Here is a 12,579-nt window from a genome sequence, read left to right as displayed (position 1 = left end):
CAAGCAAAGGGCTGCAGGTGAGCAGTGCCATGTGCAGGACCTTGGTGATGCTGTGATGAATGGCTCCCATTGGTTGGGGGATGATGTGCAACCCAGAGACGTGGTGGAAATGTTCTGACTGCTGCCTGCAGAGCACAGAATTGAGTTTTAAAAAAAACCAATTTATTTATAAATTAAAACCATAAAATTAACCAGTAGTTTACATCAGTCACTGGAAAGAACATCAAAAAAAAAAAGAACCAACAAAAAAAAAATAATAACCTGCAGAAAAATAATAATTATCTGTACAGGCTGTGGCCGGCCGGCCACCAGCTCACACATCTCACACACCTGCAATGCGCACGGTCACACACAGCATTGTGCAAAGGCAGCAGTGGGCACCTCTGGGCGATCACATCATACAGCATTGGCTGCTGGGGATGAGAGGTTGGGGTGGTGGGGGGTAAAAGTGGGGCTGGGGAGGCTGAGCTCTGCTCCTGTGGTGGGGAGCCCATAGGGAAGGAAGGGGCTCCTGGCTCGGGTGTGGGTCCCTGATCTGCAGCCTTGGGGCTCAGCTATGGGCTTGGTGGGGACGTGGTGGTTGCTGAGCGGTGCAGAAGGCACAGACTGGTTTCTGTGGGTCACATCTGTGGGTGAGGGGTGTTGGGTTGTGCTGGGAGTGCCCCTGTGCTTTGTGGCAGGAAGGGAGAAGCTTGTCCTGCTCGTTGTGGGGGGAGGTGGGATGTGGGTGCTGGTAATGGGGTGGGGGGCTTGGTGCCGGATGCTGGCTCAACCTGGGGCTACGTGACTGCTGTGATGGGAGAATGGGGAAAGAAATGCATTTTTGGTTGCTGTGATTCTAAAACGACAGGGAGGAGGCAGGAAACATTAACTCTGGATCTTCTGTATAAAATAAATATCCCCTCCTGATGTCTGGGTCATCCCAACCTCTGCTCCCTGGAGCTGGAAGGCACCATCCCTGCGTACCGAGGGTCTCTCCCATGGGTGTGAAGTAGTGCATGTGTGCAGGGTCCTCCCCGAGGCACTGCAGGAGCTGAAGGGCTGGAGTGGGTCGTGTGGGGGCCATAAATAACAGGAGAGAGCAGCTCCGTGCCCTGTCCAGGCTGCAGCAGGGAGCTGGGGCCAAGGGCATCATCCCATTACCGAGCATTTGCCCGAGTCCCAGTCCCTGTTTGCCCTCATTGCTGGTCCTACAAGGGTTAGGGGGACAGGAGGGGGGGCTGCAGGACATCACCATTGGCACGAGTGGCTTGTTGGCCTTGAACACAACAGGCAGCAGCGAGGAGCTGGCCGGGCACCGGCTCCTCTAATAAATACATGGCTCATCAAACAGTACAGGAAGAGGAGTGGGGTCAGATCTCGGTGGCGATGATATCCTCATAGGGCACATCAGCTCCAGGGATGTCCAGCTCAATGGGCTCCTTGCCATCCTCCCCCGCTGCGAGCTGCTGCAGCATCTTCTCCAGGTTCTGGTTCCTCTTGTACATGTGCAGGTAGCTCTGCTGCAACTGCTTCTGGTAGTGGATCACCTTCTCCTTCTCCTCCCTCCAAGTCTGCCTCTCCTGCTGGAAGCTGGAGCTCATCTGCTCATTGCTGTCCCGCTCAGCTTGCAGCTCAGCCCGCAGCCTTTCCACCTCACCCTGCAGTGCCTGCACCTCACTGGGCCGGGTGGCATCGCTCAGCTGTGCCCGGAGCAAGGCCATCTCTGCCCTCAGCTCCACTATCTCCTGCTCCAACAGGTTGACCTTCTCCCTCAGCAGCTCAGACTCGTTCTTCTTGCGCTGCAGCTCGTTCTCACACACCTCCAGTTCCATGGCTTTGGTGCGCAGGGAGCCCTCCAGGTCCTGGGTCTTCATCTCCAGCCCTTCCATCTTGGCCCTCACGTCCTTCAGCTGTGCCTTCAGGCTGAGGATCTCAGTGGTTTTGGTGGTGAGCTCGGTCTGGGATTCCTTCAGCTGCTGCTTCAGCAGGGAGATCTCCCCCGACTTCTGGCACACCTATGGGAAGACAGCACTCACATTAGGACTGTAGTCACACTGAGACTATGACAGAATCATTAAATGGTTGGTATGGAAGGGACCTCAAGGACCATCAGGTTCCAGCCCTTGCCAAGACCTGATTTGCAGCTGCTACATCCAGCACCAGAGGGGCTGCTGATGGTGTGGATGCTAATGGAAAAGAGCTGCAGGGTTTGGTGCCATCCCTCCTGTGCACACCTTTGCATTCTGTACCCCAAGCCTTACCTCCCATTGGGTCTCCTCCAGCGCTGGTGCAAAGCTGGTCTTCTCCTTCTCATAGGACCTCAGCTTTGTCTCCAGCAAATTTTGCTCCTTCATGAGGTTCTCCAGCTCCTCCCGCAGCTGCTGCTTCTCCTGCTGCAGCTGGAACACCTGCAGGTGGAGGACCTGCTGCGTGCGCTGGGTTTTCTGCGAGCTCTGCTTCAGTTTGCTGTTGCACTTCTGCTTCAGCCCCTCCAGCTCTTCCTTGCAGCGCCTCTGCTTCTCCTCATACACCTGGCAGGAGCTGGCTTCCTTCTCCTCGAAGCTCAGCTGAAGCTCCTGCAGCTCTCCTTCCCTCTCCAGCAGCTTCTGCTCCAGCTCCTGGATGGTGGACTCATCGGTGGAGATGGGTGAGCGGATGCAAGCTGTCTTCTCGTTGGCACGGTGCTGGGGGGCTTTGCCAGGGTTGAGGATCTTGTTGCCACCGTCAGAGAAGGACATGGCCTTGAGGCTCATCATGTTGCTGTCCTGGATGATGGCACATTGCATGATGTTGTGTGCAGAGCCCCCAAAGCGGCTAATGGGCCCCACGGGGGTGACGATGGGGTCCAGCTGATAGCTGCTGCTGGTGCTATGGGTGGGCAGGCTGGACATGGAGTTCCTGCCTGAGTCAGACAGCCCTCCTGAGCACAGCACCGGCTTCAGCTCCTGCTCCTTGCCTTTGTCCAGGGGGTGAAGCTGTGTGGGGAGGTGAACTCCATTCTCTGGGGATGAATGGAGGACAGCACCGGAGCGGGGCAGTACTGGCTTGAAGGCGGTGGGTCGTGCTGTGGGTTTCTCCACACCCTGAAGGAAGAGCAGAACCCATCAGCATAAACCTATCAACATAAACCCACCAGCATAAGCCCACCACCATCCCTTTTGCCTCTCAAATCCCTGCCTTAAACCCCAAAGATGACCACCCCGAGCACCCCATGGAGCAGGGAGCCGTGCATTTAGGGCCCCATCTCCCCTCCTCACCACTTCTAGCTGGCTTGGGAAAGGTATCAGCTTCTGCGGTGTGGGTGTCCCAAAGTCCACCCCGCTGCTCCCAGCCTGGCCCAGCTCCGTGCTGCCCAGCGCCGTGTAGTCCGTGCGGTGGGGGCCGGGTGTCTTCTGGCTGACCTTGATGTAAAAGAAGTCCTCATTCTTGCTGCTTTTAGAGCCTGATTTGTGACCGGATTCCTGGGAGAAGCCAAAGCGGAGCAGCCCGTCCGAGTACCTGTTGAGCTTCTTCAGATGGGATGACTTACGAAGCTTGTACTGCGAGGCACGGCAGTGCTTGCTGTGGAAGCTGTGGCCAGAGATGAGACTACTGACACTGCCCATGCTGCTGCCAGGCAGGTGGCACGCTGGCTGTGATCATAGCAGAGCCCTTGCCGTGTGCTGGAGCTGCAATCCTATGGGAGGCAATGAGCAGAGTGAGCACGACGGGATGGAGGTGGGATGCAGTCGTGAACCCAGAGCTGGGAGCTACTCCTGGAGGTGCAACATTGACAGCATGGAAAGGGTCATACAAATGGCATCCCCCACATGAGGGTGCTTCATCACCCCGTTCTCCCTGATTCCTCTTCAATTTTCAGTGCTCCTCTTAACCCACCTGAAATGGGATGCTTGGAGGCTTAATTACGCTTAATGTCGGTGTAGCACTTAAGAAGATAAGAGGCATTGTGTGTGTGCTGAGCATTGCGATTAGGGTTCGGAGGTATGTAGTGCACTAATTCCCTTTGCTAAGGGAGGGAAAAAGCAAAAAAGGATCAAATCCTGATTCCTGGGGGCCCTCGCAATGCTTGGGTGATCACGGAGATGTGCCTTCCATGGGGGAATTAAAGGGTGAGGTGGGGAGAAAGGGGACAAGCTGCTGGTGGGCGGGTATGAGAGCATAACCAAAGTGAGCTAAATTTGGGTTGCACAGCAAGATGTCAGAAGAAAGAGGAATTGTTTGATGGCTGAGTCACTCAGGGAGCGTGAGCAATTGGAAGCAGCATGCTCTGCTCTGCATGCAACCTGCTGCATGCAACCTGCTGCACGCTTCCGTGCTTGGTGCTGTGGGTGCTGTACAGTTTGGCTTTGCTCTGGGTTGCCCATAGTGCAGAGCACTGGGGCACCCTCACTGCCTTCCTGGCATGAGCTGATCCAATGTTTTATCCCCATGTTTTATCATGTTCTGACTCTCTGTCGGGCTTCTCTGCACCCTGAGCTCAATAACTGCAGCCTGTACCCATCCCTCACAGCTTGATTTCTTTGCTTTTCCTCTTTACCCCAAGGACTCGCATTGATTAAGTGTCAAACCAAAGTCCCAGCAAGCCAGAAGATCCGCTTTAATCCCTAAATCCATTTTTTTTGGGGGGGGAGATTAAGAGAAGTGAGCCAGCAGCCCGTCTGGATGCTGATACACTGGAAGTGATCCATGAGTTTGGGTTCATTCATTTTAACAGGGTGAGAGGCACAACGGTGGAGGAGGTATCGCTGCAGGGAAGGGGATAACAGCACCGTGTGTGTATCTGCATGGATTTGTGGGTGCCTGCAGCTGGGGAGGGAGAGCTGGGACTTTCCAGCCCCTTTGGCAGGAGGTGTTTCCATCCAACCCACGCGTGCCTGGGAGGGTTGGGCAAGGCTTTTTTTCTTCCCCTTCCCTCTGTCGATTTAATTTGAAAGCTGTGGAGGTGTTGGCATTCAGCACGCAGCGTGAGCAGGAAGGAAAAGGTTCTGCAAGCAGCGGGATGGGAGCACAGCAGCGAGGGTCAGAGTGGTGCTCAGAGCACCACCCTACAGGAGACCATGCACATCCCATGCCATGCTCAGCAGCTGCAGTGCTGCATGCAGGGGTTTGTGGTGCTGTGAGCAGTGCAGGCTGCCCAGATAGGATGAACTGGGGCTGATTTTTGCAGAAAGAGGGGAAAAAAAATGAATGGCATGTTGCATTCCTTCTAAAATCCAATCATGCCTGCCCCGTGATCACGCGCAGGAGGGCAGCTCTCCCTGCACATTGCAGGAATTTAATCTTATCTTCCTGGCAGTGCAGCTGCTTTGAAGCCTTTCCTTCTTCCCTGCAAAGCTTTCACGGGCAGCTGCTTTCTCTCACCTTAGTGAGAGCCTTCCTTCCTATCCAGGCTTTGCAGCATCGCTCCCTCCTTGCTGATCCTGTTCTTCCCCTCCGGTATCTGAGCTCTTCCTTCTCCCCTGCACCCTCTCGCCCACTCTTTTTTCCCCTCTCACATTATTATTCATCATTTCTGTGCAGATGCGCCCACACATTTCGGTGTTTGTTGGGAGGTGCACGGATAGCACAGGAGCAGCAGCAGCAGCAGCTGCCAAGAGCCCAGATCTGGGAGCAGCATCCTTCCTTTTTCCCTCAATGACTGCCAGGTGATGTGCCCACGTTTTGCTCAATGATCTGGGTCTTTTGAGACACAAAGAATGTGGCCCTAGGGGGAAACATGGGCATTTCTATGGTGGAAAGCAATGCATGTGCTGCCTGCAGCATCTGGTTAACGACTTAATGAAGAGGTGGCTTAATCCAGAACTTGGAGAGCAACAATCTCACTGGGCTGGGATTGAGATCTGGAATGAAAACTGGGATCGAATGGTTTGGATTTCAGTGCTAGCAAACACAGGACTGAGGATACGGACAGTCCATGTGTGAGCATCCATGGGGTGAGCATACTGTGCCTATACCCAACCCAACTCCTCATTTCCAGCTCCTCCAACCCCCCTCACTTTGGTCCCCATGGAAATGGCAGCTATAAGGCCTGGAGAGCCCCATCAGCAGCACCGACCTTGCCCCCACCCCGTGATCCTCACCCTCATCTCCCTAATGGGAATGAACTCAACACCGCCCAGGCAGGCGCTGTCCTTGCGGTGCTGCATTGTGGCTCGGTGCTGGCAAAGGGCCCCAACGACAAGGCTTTCATTCACTCTAATTCATTGTCCCCTCTGCTCATTCATTGACATTCATTGGGATCATTTTGATCGGAGGCAGCGAGTGAATTGCAGCGGGGCTCACAAAGCGCGCGCCATGTGTTCTGCCTTGATTTGCCATTAGTGAAGGGGGACACTCCAGATGAAGAATAACCAGCCTCAATTACATGTTACATCCACTCTAATAGCCCAGGAGTCCATCACACTTAATGTTATTTCAATGAACACTGGGAGAATTCACACCCCCCCCTCTGACTGGTGCTTGTTAGAGGAGGCAGCAGTGCCTTTGGCAGAGGGTTTGGTGGGCTCAATGCCAGAGCAGCAGCCATAGCCTGTGCTGTGCCAGTGTCCCCTGGCAGCTGGGCTCCTGGTTTGTTGCATTGAGCAACTACAAAGACATCCAGACCCACTTTGGAGCTCATTGGCAGCACCAAGTGCTGCTGACTTGCACCCAGGTCCTGCAGAATGTCTTGGGTGCTCTTTATTTCATCAGCATTGGGAAAAGCAGAAGGAGCTGCAGGCACCTGTGTAGCGTGCAGCCTGGTCCTGACCCTGGGGTGAGCCCACAAGTGGCCTTAATGGGCGTTGGTGTGATGATGTAGGTGGCATTGAGGCGCCTGGATTAAGCCACGATTAGGGAACCCGGTACTAGGTAAGAGGAATTTCTTGAATTAACAATGAATCATATTGGCACAGAGAGCTGGAGAGGATATTGACTCAACACCCGCTGCGCAATGCCTCCTCTCACTCCGTCTGATCCCTCTGTGGGGAAGCCGATGTATTTCCCTGTGCAGAAACCCTGCTGGAGGCAGGGAGAGGCTCCTGCACTGCTGCGGATGATTGCACAACCTGCAGAAATACAAGTCAGCAAAGCCTGGACTTCAAGTGTCTGCATTCCTGCAGAGCCTTGTGCTTTCTGCGCTGCTAATGCTTACTGGACAGTTCGCCTACGCTAATAGCACATGCTGCTACGTGGGCTACAGAAGTGACAGATCATGTTTTTTGCCTCTCCAACCCAAGAGGGACTTCAGAGCAAGACCAACCATGAGCACTTGGTGCTGGATGGCCACAGCAGGCTGTTATATTCAGGAGAAGCTGTGATTTCTGGTGCCCAAAGGAGATGATTCCCAAAGGGACTGCCCTATAACACACTGCACTCAGTGCCCCCCAGCTCAGGGATGCACTGCCCTGTAGGGTTGCTATGTGAGCTTATGGTGGAGCTCCATCTCCCAACCTTCACCTGGCTGTGCAGAAAGAGCCCCACATATGCTACACAAGAGCACCCTGAGCTGTTCCAGCTTTGCCCTGCTCCCATAGTGGATAGACCCTGGCACCTGGTGAATCAGCATCCAAGCAGCACCCAGATGTCCTCACAGTCATGTTCCCAGCACAATGGAAATGTGTTTGCATGAGACACACTTAAATATTCCTTGGGTGGGGAGAAAGATCCTTTCAGCTCACTTCACTCCTAAGAGCATCTGGCTTTTCCTGCTAACAAGCAACCAACGCTGCAATTAAAGCCCTGCTAATTGGAAATGCAGAAATGCTCAGGTCTGGTGACACCCAGGATTCCTCTATTGAGCTCTGATTTTGCAGCCCCAGGATGGGAGCTGAGAGGGTCTGTAGGGTTGGCAGGTGGGAATCGACCACGTCGTGCCCTAGAGCTGTGGGCTGCTTATTTTGGGAACAGTCTGGGGCTGGCAGCTGGTGCTGGGGTGGGTGACAGCTGAGCATGGCTTTCACTTGGGATCTGCGAGGCCCCTTCTCACGCATCTATTTCCGACCCTGTAAAACACAATCTGGCAGGGTGTGAGGATAGAGGGGGGAGCACCCAAAAAAAGGGGGGGCTGGCAATGGGCTGCCTCGCCTGGCAGGTGCCCCTGAGCGTGGTTGGGATGTGCAGAATGCTGTCCTTCCATCCCTACAGCTCAGCGCAGTGTCTGTCCCGCACGTCTTCCTTGAGCTTCTTTTATTTTTTTTTCCCCAGGATCTCATTGATGCAAAAGATGCAGCCAGAAATAGCGAAAGCTTCACGTAACCAGAGCTGTGCCCTAAATACGGCTCCTCCTGGCTTTCCGTTCCATGAGCTCTGCATGCATCTTCCTCTGCCCCCCCCACCCCCAATCATGGGTATGGCATGAGTGAGTGATGGGATGTCTGTTGCCCTATGGGTTGTACCAAGGTGGGAGCACCAAGGTTTTCTCCCATTCCCTTAAATAACCAATTCCCTCCCTGTTCCAAACTGAGACTCTGCTGCAGCCCCCCCGGAGCACATGGAGGAGAAGCATCTTCTCCATGGACAGGGAAGAATTTAGATCTGGAGCTGTGGGCTGCCATGGAGACCAGGCTCCATCTGCAGAGCTCTTCTTGCCTACCCCCCCCAGCAGGCAGAGGAGCAGCCAGGAGCCCTTGTCTCCTCCATGCTGCTGCCCCTTCCCCTCCCATGGGCTTTGAGTGCCTTCTGGGGCTACAAAAGCAAATCCATGTTCTCTGGGCGCTCTGCAAAGTGCTGGGAGGGGAAAATCACTAGCCTGGATAGCTGAGGGCTCTCAACCCCTGACTTAGCAGAAAGATGATATCAGGGAAAGAATTTCTCTAAGGTAGGACTTCATGTCTACCACCAAACCAAGGCACTCTGTGTTAAGCCCACATTGGCTTCCTGGCACCTGAGTTTCAGAGCAAAGCCATGCACTCCTTCTGCACCATCATCCCCTGTCTGCGGTACCAGTTGTGCTGTGATTTCTCTATTTCTGCACCCCGTGCAGTGCTCAGCCAAGACAGAGCTGAGAAAAGGCAACTTCTGCCTGCTGACAACAAGCCAGGCTCCATCCCTACCATGCAGAGCATCTGCTGTGATGCTGCTGCCTGCTCATCTCCTCCAGCTCCTTTCCAGAGCATTACATTCCCCCATCCCTGCTCTGCTCAACTGCTTCGGTGCAGCAGCCACAGAAGGGAAAAGAAAAGGCAAATTCATTTCTCGCTTCCTATTTCCCTCCTCCTCTTTTTATCCCCCCCCCTCCTCGAATTGGCCCATTGCGCATTCCACCCCTTTAATGCCTGGCTGCCAAATGGAGCAGTTCTCTCCGAAGAGAAATGCACATCAAAGTTGCAGGGAATATTCAATTAACCTTTAAATAAGATCATCCACAAGTGGCTGATGGAGATGGCGTTTAATTGTTTAAAATAAACCAAACACAGCCGCTTGCATTTCAGAGGGGGGCATTTCTGTGATCCAGCTCTGCCTTTTGCTGCTGTTAGGGCTGATGTTTTGCTAAAAGGCAATTAAATATCGAGATACGCCTTCCAACTTTCCCTCTGACACCATTTGCTTCTGCAGGATTGGAAGGGAATGCGTTTCTCCCTTCTGCATGCAGGAATCCGCTGCTCGGTGGAGATGCTTGCTCCATAGATCCCTAAGAAATAATTAAACCCCCCCCTTTATCCCAAAGGAGGACAACATGCATTGCTACCCTCTGTTGGAAGGAGCTGCCTTGCTGAGGCCTTGCAATAGGATAACAGAGGTTGCTTTTAGCTCAAGAACTTTGCAGGAGGAAGAGGAAGGGCTGAACGCAGCTGCCTTGAGCTCCCAGCTGCAGAGTGCTGCAGGAACAGCATCCCAGCCCAGCACTTCCAGAACCAACCCACCCAGCCTTCCTGCTCTAGGGGGGCCCTTAACACCCAACAACGCTGGCAAACAGCCCCTGCAGGAAATCCTCTGTGACCCACATGCCAAACCTTCGTGCATTCCCTGCTATTTTTAACTCATTTTTAACTTTAACCACCCACGTTGCTCCTGCCCGCACCCCTGCAAGCAGCTCACAGCCCCCAGATTGCAATGGTGAATAGGGCAGAGGGGTTTCAGTACCTCCATAAGAACTACTTATCAGTGCATGCAGCATTCAGGGGCTTCAGCAGCAGTTTGCTGCAGCAATGCTATTGTCACACTTATCCATTCAATACTTTGGGGGTGATACTGGGAGCTCTCACTGCTGCATGTGGTTTTGAATGGGTTTTTTGCATGGTCCCAAAGGGGGTGGGGAGCTGCTCCATTCCTCTGTCTCCTGGTTGTATAGAGCCTGCTTGGCGGCTGCCCACCTCTTGCATGCCTTAAATGCCTCACCTGAGTGTGTGCTGAGCATGACTGTACCTGCCTGCAGCAAATAAAGGCTTTCAGGAGGGGAAAACAGCGATTGAAGGTGAATGATAGCATTGGAGTGAGGAGGGATGAGATGGGACTGAAGCTCTGAGGTGCCCCAACCTGCATCCCAGCACCTGCTGGCATCACTTTCACACGTCCCTCTGCTTGGAGCAGGGTCTGCCCTTGTCTGTATGGGCTGCTCTGCCTGTTGGTCCTTTACACCCATCCCTCTTCTTGAAATCATTCCTTGAGCCTCAAATTCATTCGCCTCCCACCTCTGCACAGCGCCAAGGAAGAGTGACTAAGGGGTGGGTGGAAGGAACGGCTCAGGACTGATTTAGCAGCCCCGGTACCAGGAGGAGGGGGGGGGGGGTCAATAGAGGCACAGCTGGGGGCACACAGAGCCCAGTGGGAGCCACGAGCATCCCCCGCAGCGCCCAATTGTGCTCCCGAGCTCACTTTTGCAGCTGCCATTAATTGCCCCCCTCCGCTGATTGCTTGTGCCGATGGGGTTGGTGTAATTCTTTGTCCCGCTGATTAATGGCCCTGGTGATTAATAGCATGGGGTGGGGGGGGTCCTGGGCTGGATGGAGGTGTGAGCCCGTGGCCGTGAGCGCAGCTGGTGGGGGAGGCTGGGATCAGGCAGCCAGGCAGGCTGCATTACTGATTATTTCAAAAGGAAGGTTCGTTGGCGTCTGGAGCGATGCTATCAGTGAGACTGATAGCACAGACTTTGTTTCCTGCTCGTGTTGCACTTGCTGCAGCCTTCGAGGAGGAAAACAAGCTCTCCGGAGGAATCTGGACGACCATAGGAAGTGCTGAGTGAACACCAGGCTGCTCCCTGTGCTGAGTTCTCAGGTCTCAGCTCACTTGTCAGCACCAAAATGCCCTTATAGAGTGGTGTGCAATGGGGAGGAGGTGCCTGGGGCACGGCACTGCTGGGGGGTCAGCCAAAGGGGACAGCAGGAAACCAAATACAGAGTGCCCATCAGCAGTGATGCAGATGGAGCTGGGGTGTACAGGGGGAGGTCAGCGATGGAGGTATGGCTTTGAGCTCATTCATATCCCTGAGCCAACAGATGTGTGTTGGACCCACTGGGAGCAGTTGGGTTCAACACACCGATGAGCAGATAAATGCTCCTGAACCTGAGAATAGTTGTGGGTATCCCACCCTTTGGAGACAGCAGGGTGCAAACTCCTAAGGAAGATAGGAGTGCAGTGCTGGGGCTGAACGCTGTCTCTATGGGGCTCTATGGAGTTGATGAGAAGGGAAGACCCAAACTGACTCCCACCACAACCACAGCAACAAAGCCCAAGCTCTGCTTCTAAGGGCAGAGATGAATCGCTGGCTTTCCAGGATCGGAGAACTCTGCATCCTCTGCTCATCCTCACCTCTCCCCGTGCACACATACACACACACACAGGACGGCACCGGCACAAGGAAAGGCTGACACACGACCAGCAGAGCCCAGCTACAGGCTCACAATCAACATCCCGACACCATCAGCCCCCGCACACGGAGGAACCACAGCAGCCCCCTGCACCCACGCCGCCCACCCGCTTTCCCCACGCTCTCCCAAGCAAATCATTTCCTACACGAGCACGGCACGATGCCCACAGCAGCCCAAAGGCAGACGGACATCCAGCTGTACGTTTCCCAACGACCAGCAGCCCGACCCGAGGTGCTGATCACGCACACTTCCCCTTCTCTCCTTTCCCCTTGAAGTTTGCCACACTTGGGATGGAAGAGATGGAGCAGAGCCCAACACCGCTCGTATTACGGGGCCGGGGACACCCTCAGGACCCCATCGGATGTGGGGTACCCGAATCCCGGAGCTCACGGCTGGGAGCGATGCTCGCTGCCGTCCCCAGCCGCCCGCTCCCCCCATCCGCAAACCCCTCCGCTCCGTTCTGCCCCCCATCCCCGACGGTTCCCGGTCCCCCCGCACCGCCCCCAGCCCCGATGGGTTCCTACCTCGTGTGGCCGCAGCCCGCAGCGCTCCGCGGGGCTCCCGGTGCGTGCCCGGCAGCAGCATCCCCGCTCGGAGGCGGCGGAGGAGGAGGAGGAGCTCGGAGCCCCGCGTATCGGCCCGCCCCGCTGCAGCCCCCGGCCTTTGTGTCCCGGCCGTGCCCCCACCTCCCACCTCCCCCCGCCCCAAGGCCGGCACGGGGTGTTGGGGAGAGATGGGTCGCTTTGCTTCCCAGACTTGGGGCGAGGAGGGGGTTAAAGGAGGACAAGAGGTGCTCGGGTTGAGCGACTGG

The 12,579-nt window shown here is 55.0% G+C and overlaps 1 protein-coding gene across 2 annotated transcripts; it reads right to left on the bottom strand.

Annotated features, from left to right (window-relative positions):
* Nucleotides 1–81: 81 nt before the first annotated feature.
* Nucleotides 82–12,399, bottom strand: LZTS1 (leucine zipper tumor suppressor 1). Of its 2 annotated transcripts, XM_015883143.2 has the most exons (4): nucleotides 12,293–12,399; nucleotides 3,240–3,658; nucleotides 2,244–3,065; nucleotides 82–1,997 (listed from the first exon to the last, which is right to left on the bottom strand). In XM_015883143.2, exons 2-4 carry the CDS (start codon nucleotides 3,585–3,587, stop codon nucleotides 1,353–1,355), a joined length of 1,815 nt encoding a protein of 604 aa, XP_015738629.1. In that variant the 5' UTR covers nucleotides 3,588–3,658; nucleotides 12,293–12,399; the 3' UTR covers nucleotides 82–1,352. The 2 variants fall into 2 exon arrangements, with proteins under 2 accessions (XP_015738629.1, XP_032304763.1); XM_032448872.1 differs by lacking the exon at nucleotides 12,293–12,399 and having other exon boundaries at nucleotides 3,240–9,088.
* Between the last annotated feature and the right edge of the window lie 180 nt (nucleotides 12,400–12,579).

This window comes from Coturnix japonica, chromosome 22, assembly GCF_001577835.2.
Source record: "Coturnix japonica isolate 7356 chromosome 22, Coturnix japonica 2.1, whole genome shotgun sequence".
NCBI classification, from domain to species: domain Eukaryota; kingdom Metazoa; phylum Chordata; class Aves; order Galliformes; family Phasianidae; genus Coturnix; species Coturnix japonica.
This window is presented reverse-complemented; position numbering and strand designations above follow the sequence as displayed.